This window comes from Staurois parvus, unplaced genomic scaffold (genome assembly GCF_062004578.1).
Source record: "Staurois parvus isolate SC_StPar_1 unplaced genomic scaffold, SC_StPar_1.0 ptg000721l, whole genome shotgun sequence".
NCBI lineage: Eukaryota > Metazoa > Chordata > Amphibia > Anura > Ranidae > Staurois > Staurois parvus.
This window is the reverse complement of record NW_028318517.1, coordinates 848,574-862,374: the sequence shown is the minus strand read 5'-3', so window position 1 is coordinate 862,374 and position 13,801 is coordinate 848,574. Positions and strand designations below refer to the sequence as shown.

The 13,801-nt window shown below is 44.6% G+C and overlaps 1 protein-coding gene across 1 annotated transcript in view; it reads left to right on the top strand.

Annotated features, from left to right (window-relative positions):
• Window positions 1–13,801, top strand: part of LOC149445405 (uncharacterized) — a 131,274-nt gene that overhangs the window by 37,929 nt on the left and 79,544 nt on the right. The window contains 1 exon segment of the mRNA XM_089653827.1: window positions 7,735–8,912. Coding sequence (XP_089509953.1) covers window positions 7,735–8,912 — 1,178 coding nt within the window.

The following is a 13,801-nucleotide window of genomic DNA, read 5'->3' as shown; positions in this document are numbered from 1 at the left end:
GGGATGACAATAAAAACTGAATGGATTCCCCCATCCACACATTGGAGGTGGATGGGGGAATCCTCCCCGCTGCACTCTTGTATTCTGACAATGGGGGGACTCCTCTCAGAATACACAGATCAGCACTGAAGCTATTGGCTGCAGCCGCTGGGGGAGTGGCTTTTATCCGGCAGTGGCCACACATGGATGGAAATGTGAGCGATCCCTGCTGAACCAGCTGAATTTCCATGGATCTATGGTCACCTTCAGTGACTTCCTCCCCTCCCCCTCATCTCCTTCATGATGGAAGTCATGCTGAGATCATCTCCCATTGGCTGAGCAATATTCTCATTTGTCTCTCAGCTCCTTCTTGCTATTCCTCGTCCTGCCTGTTGTTGCTGTCTGAAGTGGGGCTTCACTAAAACACAGGCCTGAATGGAGAGGTGAGGAGGATTCTGGGAATATCATTTGATGTGACTATTTGTGTTCAGATGTAGAGTTTTCCTCCTGTGAAGTCTGGAGATCATATGACATCACATTGCCTCCACCTCCCTCCCTGATAGAAGAGAGAAAGAAGAAGAAGATTCTAGAAGTCACCAGAGAGATCACTGAGCTGCTGACAGGAGAGGTGAGCGGTGCCGGGAATTCTGGGACATTCTCCAGTAACAGACAAGGGATGTGTCTGGATGGTGACTGTATCATTGTGTGTGTCAGGTTCCTATAAGGTGTCAGGGTGTCACTGTCTATTTCTCCATGGAGGAGTGGGAGTATTTAGAAGGACACAAGGATCTCTACAAGGACGTCATGATGGACAATCAGCCGCCCCTCACATCACCGGGTAAGAGGAGACTTTATTGTAAAGGAGAGAGCAGTACGGAGGATCCACCTAGATCCCCCATCATCTGATAAACACATAGAAACAATGGATTCAGTCAGTGTGTGTGTTTCCTACAGATGGATCCAGTCATGGGAACCCACCAGAGAGATGTCCCCGTCCTCTGTATTCCCGGGATTCCACACAGGAAGGTCACACCATCCCTCACCATCATCAGGTAGATGAGGAACAATCACTGATAGTATCATTAGGATCTGTACATTATCTGCATTGTTACCATTGATGTCATTTTTATTATATATTCAGAGTGGAAACCTGAGAGATCCTAAAGTTGAGGTTAAAGAAGAGATAAAAGAGGAGGAGGATGAGGATGGGGGGATGGAGGAGTTAGAGCTTCTAAAAGAACACAAAGATCTGTACCAGGACACCATGGTGGAGTCATCCAGCTACAGGAACCCACCAGAGAGATGTCCCCGTCCTCTGTATTCCCGGGATTCCACACAGGAAGGTCACACCATCCCTCACCATTGCAAGGTTGGTGGGATGGAGAATCTAAAACATGGACTTGTAAAGGTGATGTGTGTTTTTTTTTTTTTTTAGGTGACCTCATATATTTTACAGATGATATTTTCTCTCATTTCCTTGATTTAGAGTGGAGATCCAATCGATATAGAATTTGAGGTGAAAGCAGAAGAAGAAGAGGCGTATGTGAGGGATGATCAGCAGTCTATGGAGGAGGATGGAATAACGGGGACATTTATAGAGGAGGACACTCCTACAGAGATCAGCACAGGTGGGTCATGAACACTAAATCCATTCCTCCACCCATACTGCTCACTGATTGGTCCAGAGTAGGGCGGGGACTGGGTGATATCAGCCTGTAATCCCCTGGTCACTTTCCTGAGCTGTGTTCCCCGTCCTGTATTCCTGGATTTCTCTCGGATAATCTTCCTTCTCTGTGCTGCAGACACAATTTATGTATCTAGACTGGATTTATGGAGGTTCTGGGGTTCAGCTGGCAGAAAAATGTTTGTCAGCACAAGCGATACTAGACCTAGGCACCTGTGGTGTGTGTCTTGGGTGTCCTTCCCCATGCCCAGATCCTAGTTATATCTCTGACAGAACATTTCTCCCAGGGTTCCTTGCTCTGTAGTCTGCTGGCTGTGCCGGGTGGAGGGATATGTCTGTAGTGTCTCAGACCCAAGTCACTGAGTGCAGTCTCAGGAGATGGGAGGCAGCGGTGTGGGATCTCTGCAACTTGTCTACAGTAAACAATTAATCTTCCACTGATTACTGAATACCAATATTATGAGTCCTGACCCTTACACTGTATAATTTATATTGTACATTACATACTCCTGACCCCTGCACTATATACAGTCAGGTCCATAAATATTGGGACATGGACACAATTCTAACATTTTTGTCTCTATACACCAATACACCACCACAATGGATTTGAAATGAAACTAACAAGATGTGCTTTAACTGCAGACTGTCAGCTTTAATTTGAGGGTATTTACATCCAAATCAGGTGAACGGTGTAGGAATTACAACAGTTTGCATATGTGCCTCCCACTTATTAAGGGACCAAAAGTAATGGGACAGAATAATAATCATACATCAAACTTTCACTTTTTAATACTTGGTTGCAAATCCTTTGCAGTCAATTACAGCCTGAAGTGTGGAACGCATAGACATCACCAGACGCTGGGTTTCATCCCTGGTGATGCTCTGCCAGGCCTTTACTACAACTGTCTTCAGTTCCTGCTTGTTCTTGGGGCATTTTCCCTTCAGTTTTGTCTTCAGCAAGTGAAATGCTCAATGGGATTCAGGTCAGGTGATGGACTTGGCCATTGCAGAACATTCCACTTCTTTGGTTGCTTTTGCAGTCTGCTTTGGGTCATTGTCCATCTGCACTGTGAAGCGTCCAATGAGTTGTGAAGCATTTGGCAGAATATGAGCCGATAATATTCCCGAAACACTTCAGAATTCATCCGGCTGCTTCTGTCAGCAGTCACATCATCAATAAATACAAGAGAAGCAGTTCCATTGGCAGCCATACATGCCCACGCCATGACACTACCACCACCATGCTTCACAGATGAGGTGGTATGCTTAGGATCATGAGCAGTTCCTTCTCCATACTCTTCTCTTCCCATCACTGATACAAGTTGATGTCGGTCTCATCTGTCCATAGGATGTTGTTCCAGAACTGTGAAGGCTTTTTTACATGTCCTCCGGCAAACTCTAATCTGGCCTTCCTGTTTTTGAGGCTCATCAATGGTTTCCATCTTGTGGTGAACCCTCTGTAGTCACTCTGGTGAAGTCTTCTCTTGATTGGTGACTTTGACACACATACACCTACCTCCTGGAGAGTGTTCTTGATCTGGCCAACTGTTGTGAAGGGTGTTTTCTTCACCAGGGAAAGAATTCTTTGGTCATCCACCACAGTTGTTTTCCGTGGTCTTCCAGGTCTTTTGGTGTTGCTGAGCTCACCGGTGAGTTCCTTCTTTTTAATAATGTTCCAAACAGTTGTTTTGGCCACGCCTAATGTTTTTGCTATCTCTCTGATGGGTTTGTTTTGTTTTTTCAGCCTAACGATGGCTTCACTGATAGTGACAGCTCTTTGGATCTCATCTTGAGAGTTGACAGCAACAGATTCCAAATGCAAATAGCACACTTGAAATGAACTCTGGACCTTTTATCTGCTCATTGTAATTGGGATAATGAGGGAATAAACACACAACTGGCCATGGAACAGCTGAGAAGCCAATTGTCCCATTACTTTTGGTCCCTTAACAAGTGGGAGGCACATATGCAAACTGTTGTAATTCCTACACCGTTCACCTGCTTTGGATGTAAATACCCTCAAATTAAAGCTGAAAGTCTGCAGTTAAAGCACATCTTGTTCGTTTCATTTCAAATCCATTGTGGTGGTATATAGAGCCAAAAATGTTAGAGTTGTGTCCATGTCCCAATATTTATGGACCTGACTGTATGTACCTAGACTGGATTTATGGAGGTTCTGGGGTTCAGCTGGCAGCAAAATGTTCATTTTCACCATAGACATTACTAGACCTTGGCACCTGGGGTGTGTGTGTCTTGGGTCTTCTGTCCCATGTCCAGGTCAGTAAGATCTCAGGCAGAACATTTCTCCCAGGGTTCCTTGCTCTGTTGTCTGCTGGCTGTGCCGGGTGGAGGGATATGTCTGTAGTGTCTCAGACCCAAGTCACTGAGTGCAGTCTCAGGAGATGGGAGGCAGCGGTGTGGGATCTCTGCAACTTGTCTACAGTAAACATTTAATCTTCTACTGATTACTGAATACCAATATTATGAGTCCTGACCCTTATACTATAACATTTATATTGTACATTACATACTCCTGACCCCTGCACTATATACTTTATGTTGAACATTACATACTCCTGACCCCTGCACTATATACTCTGTTGTACATTACATACTCCTGACCCCTGCACTATATACTCTATGTTGTACATTACATACTCCTGACCCCTGCACTATATACTTTATGTTGAACATTACATACTCCTGACCCCTGCACTATATACTCTGTTGTACATTACATACTCCTGACCCCTGCACTATATACTCTATGTTGTACATTACATACTCCTGACCCCTGCACTTTACACTCTAGTTTGTACATTACATACTCCTGACCCCTGCACTGTATACTCTGTTATACATTACATACTCCTGACCCCTGCACTATATACTCTGTTGTACATTACATACTCCTGACCCCTGCACTATATACTCTATGTTGTACATTGCATACTCCTGACCCCTGCACTATATACTCTATGTTGTACATTACATACTCCTGACCCCTGCACTGTATACTCTATGTTATACATTACATACTCCTGACCCCTGCACTATATACTCTGTTGTACATTACATACTCCTGACCCCTGCACTATATACTCTATGTTGTACATTGCATACTCCTGACCCCTGCACTATATACTCTGTTGTACATTACATACTCCTGACCCCTGCACTATATACTCTATGTTGTACATTACATACTCCTGACCCCTGCACTATATACTCTATGTTGTACATTACATACTCCTGACCCCTGCACTATATACTTTATGTTGAACATTACATACTCCTGACCCCTGCACTATATACTCTGTTGTACATTACATACTCCTGACCCCTGCACTATATACTCTATGTTGTACATTACATACTCCTGACCCCTGCACTTTACACTCTAGTTTGTACATTACATACTCCTGACCCCTGCACTGTATACTCTATGTTATACATTACATACTCCTGACCCCTGCACTATATACTCTGTTGTACATTACATACTTCTGACCCCTGCACTATATACTCTATGTTGTACATTACATACTCCTGACCCCTGCACTATATACTCTATGTTGTACATTGCATACTTCTGACCCCTGCACTATATACTCTGTTGTACATTACATACTCCTGACCCCTGCACTATATACTCTATGTTGTACATTACATCCTTCTGACCCCTGCACTATATACTCCATGTTGTACATTACATACTCCTGACCCCTGCACTATATACTCTATGTTGTACATTACATACTCCTGACCCCTGCACTATATACTCTTATGATGTACATTACATCCTCCTGACCCCTGCACTATATACTCTGTTGTACATTACATACTCCTGACCCCTGCACTTTACACTCTAGTTTGTACATTACATATTCCTGACCCCTGCACTATATACTCTGTTGTACATTACATACTCCTGACCCTGCACTATATACTCTTATGATGTACATTACATCCTCCTGACCCCTGCACTATATACTCTGTTGTACATTACATACTCCTGACCCCTGCACTTTACACTCTAGTTTGTACATTACATATTCCTGACCCCTGCACTATATACTCTGTTGTACATTCCATCCTCCAGTCCTGACCCCTGCACTATATACTCTGTTGTACATTACATACTCCTGACCCCTGCACTATATACTCTGTTATACATTACATACTCCTGACCCCTGCACTATATACTCTATGTTGTACATTACATACTCCTGACCCCTGCACTATATACTGTGTTGTACATTACATACTCCTGACCCCTACACTATATACTCTATGTTGTACATTACATACTCCTGACCCCTGCACTATATACTCTGTTGTACATTACATACTCCTGACCCCTGCACTATATACTCTATGTTGTACATTACATGCTCCTGACCCCTGCACTATATACTCTGTTGTACATTACATACTTCTGAACCCTGCACTATATACTCTATGTTGTACATTGCATACTCCTGAACCCTGCACTATATACTCTATGTTGTACATTACATACTCTTGACCCCTGCACTATATACTCTATGTTGTACATTACATACTCCTGACCCCTGCACTATATACTCTATGTTGTACATTACATCCTTCTGACCCCTGCACTATATACTCCATGTTGTACATGACATACTCCTGACCCCTGCACTATATACTCTATATTGTACATTACATACTCCTGACCCCTGCACTATATACTCTATGCTGTACATTACATACTCCTGACCCCTGCACTATATACTCCATGTTGTACATGACATACTCCTGACCCCTGCACTATATACTCTATATTGTACATTACATACTCCTGACCCCTGCACTATATACTCTATGTTGTACATTACATACGCCTGACCCCTGCACTATATACTCTATGTTGTACATTCCATACTCCTGACCCCTGCACTATATACTCTATGTTGTACATTCCATAGTCCTGACCCCTGCACTATATACTCTATGTTGTACAATCCATAGTCCTGACCCCTGCACTATATACTCTATGTTGTACATTACATACTCCTGACCCCTGCACTATATACTCTATGTTGTACATTGCATACTCCTGACCCCTGCACTATATACTCTATGTTGTACATTACATACTCCTGATCCCTGCACTATATACTCTGTTGTACATTACATACTCCTGACCCCTGCACTATATACTCCATGTTGTACATTACATCCTCCTGACCCCTGCACTATATACTCTATGTTGTACATTACATACTCCTGACCCCTGCACTATATACTCTATGTTGTACATTACATTCTCCTGACCCCTGCACTATATACTCTCTGTTGTACATTACATACTCCTGACCCCTGCACTATATACTCTATATTGTACATTACATACTCCTGACCCCTGCACTATATACTCTATGTTGTACATTCCATAGTCCTGACTTTTGCTCTCCCCCCCCCCCCCCCCCACTGCTATATATACACATAATATGGATTCTCTTTTGTTACACCCATTTCCTCCCAGCTGGACATTTTATATCGGATGATGTGATTGGAGCACAGACTTTTACATGGTGATAATAATGTGATAACATCCTCCAACTTTGGACCCTTAAACAGAAAGTGATAATGAGGGAGGAGTCAATACCCCAATGATGGTGGTCTTCAGGATCAGTCCAGTCTTCATCTTGGTTATTCTCCCCCATCCTCACTCTCTGACCTCTGGTGGGGCTCAGCCCCGCTGTTCTTCATGACTAAATCATGGAGTAAATAAGGAAGTGCAGTACTTCTTGTGTTGGGAAGATGGCGATGAGTGATAGAGGGGGTGGGGACCCTCGTCCTATAATCCCCTCATCACTGTCCCTCCTATAAAAGACAGTTCTGGTTGTTTCCTCACTCTCTGACTAAGGTCCATGAATAAAGAAATGACCTGGTAGGAGATCAGAGGAGCCATTTCCTAGTTCCCTTGAGGGTGGAATTGTAAGCTCCTCAGAGACCAAGCTGCCTGATGTGGGCGGAGTCCTGGTTTGGGGGAACCAATCAGCTCCTGTCTAGTAATCCTCTTTGTCTTTGTATTTTAGTCCATGGCCGGGAGATGAGGAAAACCTCCGAGGATTGTCTCACTTTGTCTCCAGACTGGAAAGTAGAAGATGAGGACATCACACAGTATAGTCCAGGAGAAAACCCGGCTCCCTCCAATGTCCATCCGGCACCACCCAGTGTAGATGGACCATCGGATTCCTCGTATCCTGAGGAACCTCAGACTGTGCGGGACCGGGCCAGCCTTCCAACAGGGAAGAGCTTCTCCTGTCCTGAGTGTGAGAAGGGTTTCCGTTATAAATCCAGTCTTTATGTGCATAAAAGATCTCACATGGGGGAGAAGCCACATTCCTGTCCTGAGTGCGGGAAAGGTTTTTCAGACAAGTCCAGTCTTCACACACATCAGAGTTTTCACACGGGGGAAAAGCCGTATTCCTGTCCTGAGTGCGGGAAGGGTTTCCATACTAAATACAATCTTAATGTGCATAAAAGAACTCACACTGGTGAGAAGCCGTATTTCTGTCCTGAGTGTGGGAAATGTTTTTCAGATCATTCTATTCTTCTCAGACATCAGAAATCTCACACGGGGGAGATGCCGTATTCCTGCCCTGAGTGTGGGAAATGTTTTTCAGTGAAGTCCAGTCTTCACACACATCAGAGATCTCACACAGGGGAGAAGCCGTATTCTTGTCCTGAGTGTGGGAAATGGTTTCCTTCTAAATTCCGTGTTAATCGTCGTAAAAAGGCTCACACAAGGGAGAAGCCATTTTCCTGTCCTGAGTGCGGGAAATGTTTTTCAGAGAAGTCCAGTCTGCACACACATCAGAAATATCACACAGGGGAAAAGCCATATTCCTGTCCTGAGTGTGGGAAATGTTTTTCAGAGAAGCGTATTCTTTACAGGCACCAGAAATCTCATACAGGGGAGAAGCCGTATGCCTGTTCTGAGTGCGGAAAATGTTTTTCAAAAAAGTCCTATCTTCACACACATCAGAGATATCACACAGGGGAGAAGCCATATTCCTGTCCTGAGTGTGGGAAATGTTTTTCAGAGAAGTGTGTTCTTCACAGGCATCAGAAATCTCACACAGGGGAGAAGCCGTTTGCCTGTTCTGAGTGCGGGAAATGTTTTTTAGAGAAGTCCAGTCTGCAAACACATCAGAGATCTCACACAGGGGAAAAGCCATATTCCTGTACTGAGTGCGGGAAATGTTTTTCAGTGAAGTGCAATTTTTACAACCATCAGAAATCTCACACAGGGGAGAAGCTGTATTCCTGCCCTGAGTGTGCGAAATGTTTTTCATGGAAGTCCAGTCTTTACACACATCAGAGATGTCATACGGGGAAGAAGCCACATTCCTGTCCTGAGTGCGGGAAATGTTTTTCACGGAAGTCCCATCTTTCCAAACATTAGAAATCTCACACGAGGAAGAAGCCACTTTTCTGTCCTGAGTGAGGGAAATGTTCCTCACTGAAGTCCTGTCTTCCTGTACATCAGGGGTCCCACACAACCCTGGAGGTGTATTAGTGCCTTGAGTGCGGGAAATGTTTTCTAGATGAATGTTGCTGGACATCCCAGCTCTCATGTGGGGAAGAAGCACACCCTGATGTACACCTCAGATATACTCCATGGCTGATCTTCATCATGAAAGAAACAGTTGATAAGGAGAATATAATCTTAAAACAACAAAGTGCAGCGCTTAGCAAGGTAAAAGAGTCAATAAGATAATAATCAAGTATCCACAATGATTCACTGTAGAAATACGAATTCCCACGGCCTTCACTCTGTCAGATAACAGAAATGCGCACTCCCCGGAAACGCATGGGTTATGCGCATGTGTGATCATGCATCACAGGCAATAGATACATCAGAGGTTAGGCAGCCAGACATCTCCCTCACGGTGGGTCATCACAGACTCTTTAGTCAGGTCCAGGGGTCCCCTTAAGGTCAGCCAGGTGCTCCATGCAAATAACTTCCTCTCAGGGTGGCAAAGTGCTTTCTCTGTGGGAATGATAGCTCCAAGCAGGAGCCCCAGAAGACAAATGCCAGAGATAGTGTAGTATGTCCAAAAGGTAAATATTTATTTATAAAAGCAGCAGGGCAGTATGCATATTATACATCATGTGAGAACATATATATGCAGCAGTACTGACCCCAGTAATGATGGCCGCCGGGCCTCCTGTGCAGAGCGTGATGTCATTCCACCGCCGGAGCCTCCGAGTCTGCTTGGGCGGTGGCAGTCCAGGGGCAGGTTGCCGTTCCTAAATGGCACCCGCCTTTTCTAGCTGTGCGCGCTCCCTGGGAGCGCACACCACCGTGATTCGGTGCCCACTGTGTCCTACGGACACAGTGAAACACTGATCGTCGGACGGGACCTCTGTACGAGGTCCCGATCATGTGATCACTGATTGGCGAATCAGTGATCACATGCAAAGTAGTAAGCAAGATGTCACTTGTGACATCATTGCTTACTACGTGTGAAATCTGTGAATGATCACCGAGGTCACATGGTACAAGGCTATTCACAACAGGCTTGTACCATGTGACAAGCTGTGACCAATCACAGCTCACTCAGTACTTCTCAATGACTGCAAGAATGCAGACAGAGAGAAAGAGAAATGATTGCTTTTACACCCTATATGGGTGTAAAAGCAATCAGTGTAAAAAAAAAAATCTTCATCACCCCCCACAAGTAGTACAGTGTCACCATGGTGACACTGTACTGCTAGGGTGACAGTATGTAGAAAAAAAAATAAATAAAAAATAATAATATAAAAATAATAAAATAAAATGTAAAAAAAAATGTTTAAAAATTATAATTTTTGGTTATAAACTAATTTGGATTTTTTTTTTTTACTAAAAAAATAACGGAATACATTTTGGCCAAGATTTATGATGAAATATTATTGATTTGCAAAATTTTATTAAAAAAACACTTTTTTATTTACATAGTAAAAAAAATAAAAATCCCAGCGGTGAATAAATACCACCAAAATAAAGCTTAATCTGTCTCAAAAAAATGGTAAAAAATTCATATGGGTAGAGTGTTGCATGACCGCGCAATTGTTATTCAAAGTGTGATAGCGCTGAAAGCTGAAAATTGCCCTGGTCAGGAAGGGGGTGAAAGTGTCCGGTCTGGAAGTGGTTAAGATTATATTGTTATTTTTAAGGCATTGTGGTTGCCTAAAGTGTTCCAGCTGCTGATATTTATGAGAGCGCTCACTATCCTTTATATTAGTCCATAAGGAGATCAGAGGTCCCCAAAGACATGGATGAAGTGTGGGACCGGGTCGGTCATTGATGGCAGGAGAAGTTTTCAATGTATTTTCCATCGATGGAAGGCATTCCAGCAGCTCAGATGTGATCCTAATAACATTGGTTCCCCCATTCACACAGGAGGAATGGACATGAACTCTCACTGAGGGAATTGCTATACAAACATTCTATGAATAGACCCCCAAATGTCAGGAGACGTTTCTATAAAGACGGGAAGTATGGAGCAGAGAAATGAAGAGACCTCCCAGCAATGTTATTACCAGGCTGCAGCTAGGGGGAGCTCTAATGTCACCCCAGCAGAGTGATCCCATCTAGCCCACATTAACCCTCTCACTGCCAGAGCTGTTTCTGCATGATTTTGCACACATGGGAAAATGCAGATTTTGGTCCTGAAGATGAGATAAACCCCCAAACATCTATTCTGTGACATCAGAGGCCCTGGAGAATAAAATGGTGGTGATTGTTAAGGTGTTCCCCGTACACAGATTCCCCTTCATATCCGCCTTTATTTCCTCCTTTCCCCCATTTTCTATGTTGGGATCTTTTCTACAATACTTTGTTATAATAATGGAACACGTTGTGTATTGTATTGTACACCAATGATAATGACTCCGCCCCCACATTCCAGACAAGGGATCTTCCTGACCAATCGGATTCCTTCCTTTACTATTTCCTGATTTTTATGCTTCAATCTTGTTAAATGTAAAATTATAATAAAACATTTATTGAACAAAAACTATTGTGTGTGTCGGTGCAATGACGGCAAACTTCAATATAGAACATTGCTCCTCGGTGACACCTCACACCCTTCAATAACGGCGCAGAGTGCAGGGGTCAGCAGTATATCATATACAGCCCACCATACAGAGTGCAGAGGGGGGCTGTAGTGTGCCCCCCCTCCTGATCCATACCAGGCCACATGTCCACAACATGGGGGTCACCTTACCAGGGGGGATTCCCCCAGGCATAGCACCTTGTCACCTTGGCTGGTGGCTGTGGTGATCTGTGGGTGGGGGTCATATTGGATTCTGGTAACCCCCTTTAATAACAAGGGGCCCCCATATACCGTCCCCCCCATGTGAATGAGTATGGGGTATATAGTACCCGACAATAGCACCAGCCCAATGACAGCTCCCTAAACTGTCATCATCTACATAAGTGAAGGGACAGGGATGGTGGGACCTCATTACCCAAATGTGACCAGTGACCATATTTGGTCAGTGATGTCACTGATATCCCCGCCCCCTTCCTTACATGGCAGGGATTCCCAATGACATCACTGATTCCTGGGGGTGTGGCCGCTGTACCCATCCATGTCTTCCTCAGGCACCAGTGACAGCGGGAAGCTGTTATATATAGAGGTGGTAGAAATGTCTCTTCTATATGTGATGATCGGCTCCTGCAAAACACGGGACCGGAACAGGCAAAGTTTGGTTTGTACTGTCGTCTCATCCCTACTCTCCAACAACTAAACCCAGAGATCATCCCAAGTGGTCATTGTATTTGTCCCTTACATTGGTGACCAATGGGAGAAGGACCCCTTATATCAGTGGTCAGTGTAGTGGTCCCTTACATTGGTGACCAATGGGAGAAGAACCCCTTATATCAGTGGTCAGTGTAGTGGTCCCTTACATTGGTGACCAATGGGAGAAGGACCCCTTATATCAGTGGTCAGTGTAGTGGTCCCTTACATTGGTGACCAATGGGAGAAGGACCCCCTTATATCAGTGGTCAGTATAGTGGTCCCTTACATTAGTGACCAATGGGAGAAGGACCCCCTTATATCAGTGGTCAGTGTAGTGGTCCCTTACATTGGTGACCAATGGGAGAAGGACCCCTTATATCAGTGGTCAGTGTAGTGGTCCCTTACATTAGTGACCAATGGGAGAAGGACCCCCTTATATCAGTGGTCAGTGTAGTGGTCCCTTACATTGGTGACCAATGGGAGAAGGACCCCTTATATCAGTGGTCAGTGTAGTGGTCCCTTACATTGGTGACCAATGGGAGAAGGACCCCCTTATTTCAGTGGTCAGTGTAGTGGTCCCTTACATTGGTGACCAATGGGAGAAGGGCCCCCTTATATCAGTGGTCAGTGTAGTGGTCCCTTACGATGGTGACCAATGGGAGAAGGACCCCCTTATATCAGTGGTCAGTGTAGTGGTCCCTTACATTGGTGACCAATGGGAGAAGGACCCTCTTATATCAGTGGTCAGTGTATCAGCCCCTTACATTGGTAACCAATGGGAGAAGGATTCCCTTTTATCAGTGGTTAGTGTAGTGGTCCCTTACATTGGTGACAATGGGAGAAGGACCCCCTAATATCAGTGGTCAGTGTAGTGGTCTCTTACATTGGTGACCAATGGGAGAAGGACCCCTTATATCAGTTGTCAGTGTAGTGGTCCCTTACATTGAGGACCAATGGGAGAAGGACCCCCTAATATCAGTGGTCCGTGTAGTGGTCTCTTACATTGGTGACCAATGGGAGAAGTACCCCTTATATCAGTGGTCAGCAGGGGAAGACTGACAACTCATTGGGACCCGGGCAATAGGGGATCATGGGGCCCCTGTGTCCTTGCCCAAACTCAAAAAAGCCTATGAAAAAGGTACCAGGGGCATCTTATGGGGCCCCCTACTGACCCCGGGCCCTCAGGCTGTGCCCGAGTTTCCAAATGGTTAGTCCACCCCTGGTGGTCAGTGTAGTGATCCTTTACATTGGTGACCAATATGAGAAGGATCCCTTATATCAGTGGTCAGTGTAGTGGTCCCTTACATTGGGGACCAATGTGAGACGGATCCCTTATATCAGTGGTCAGTGTAGTGGTCCCTTACAT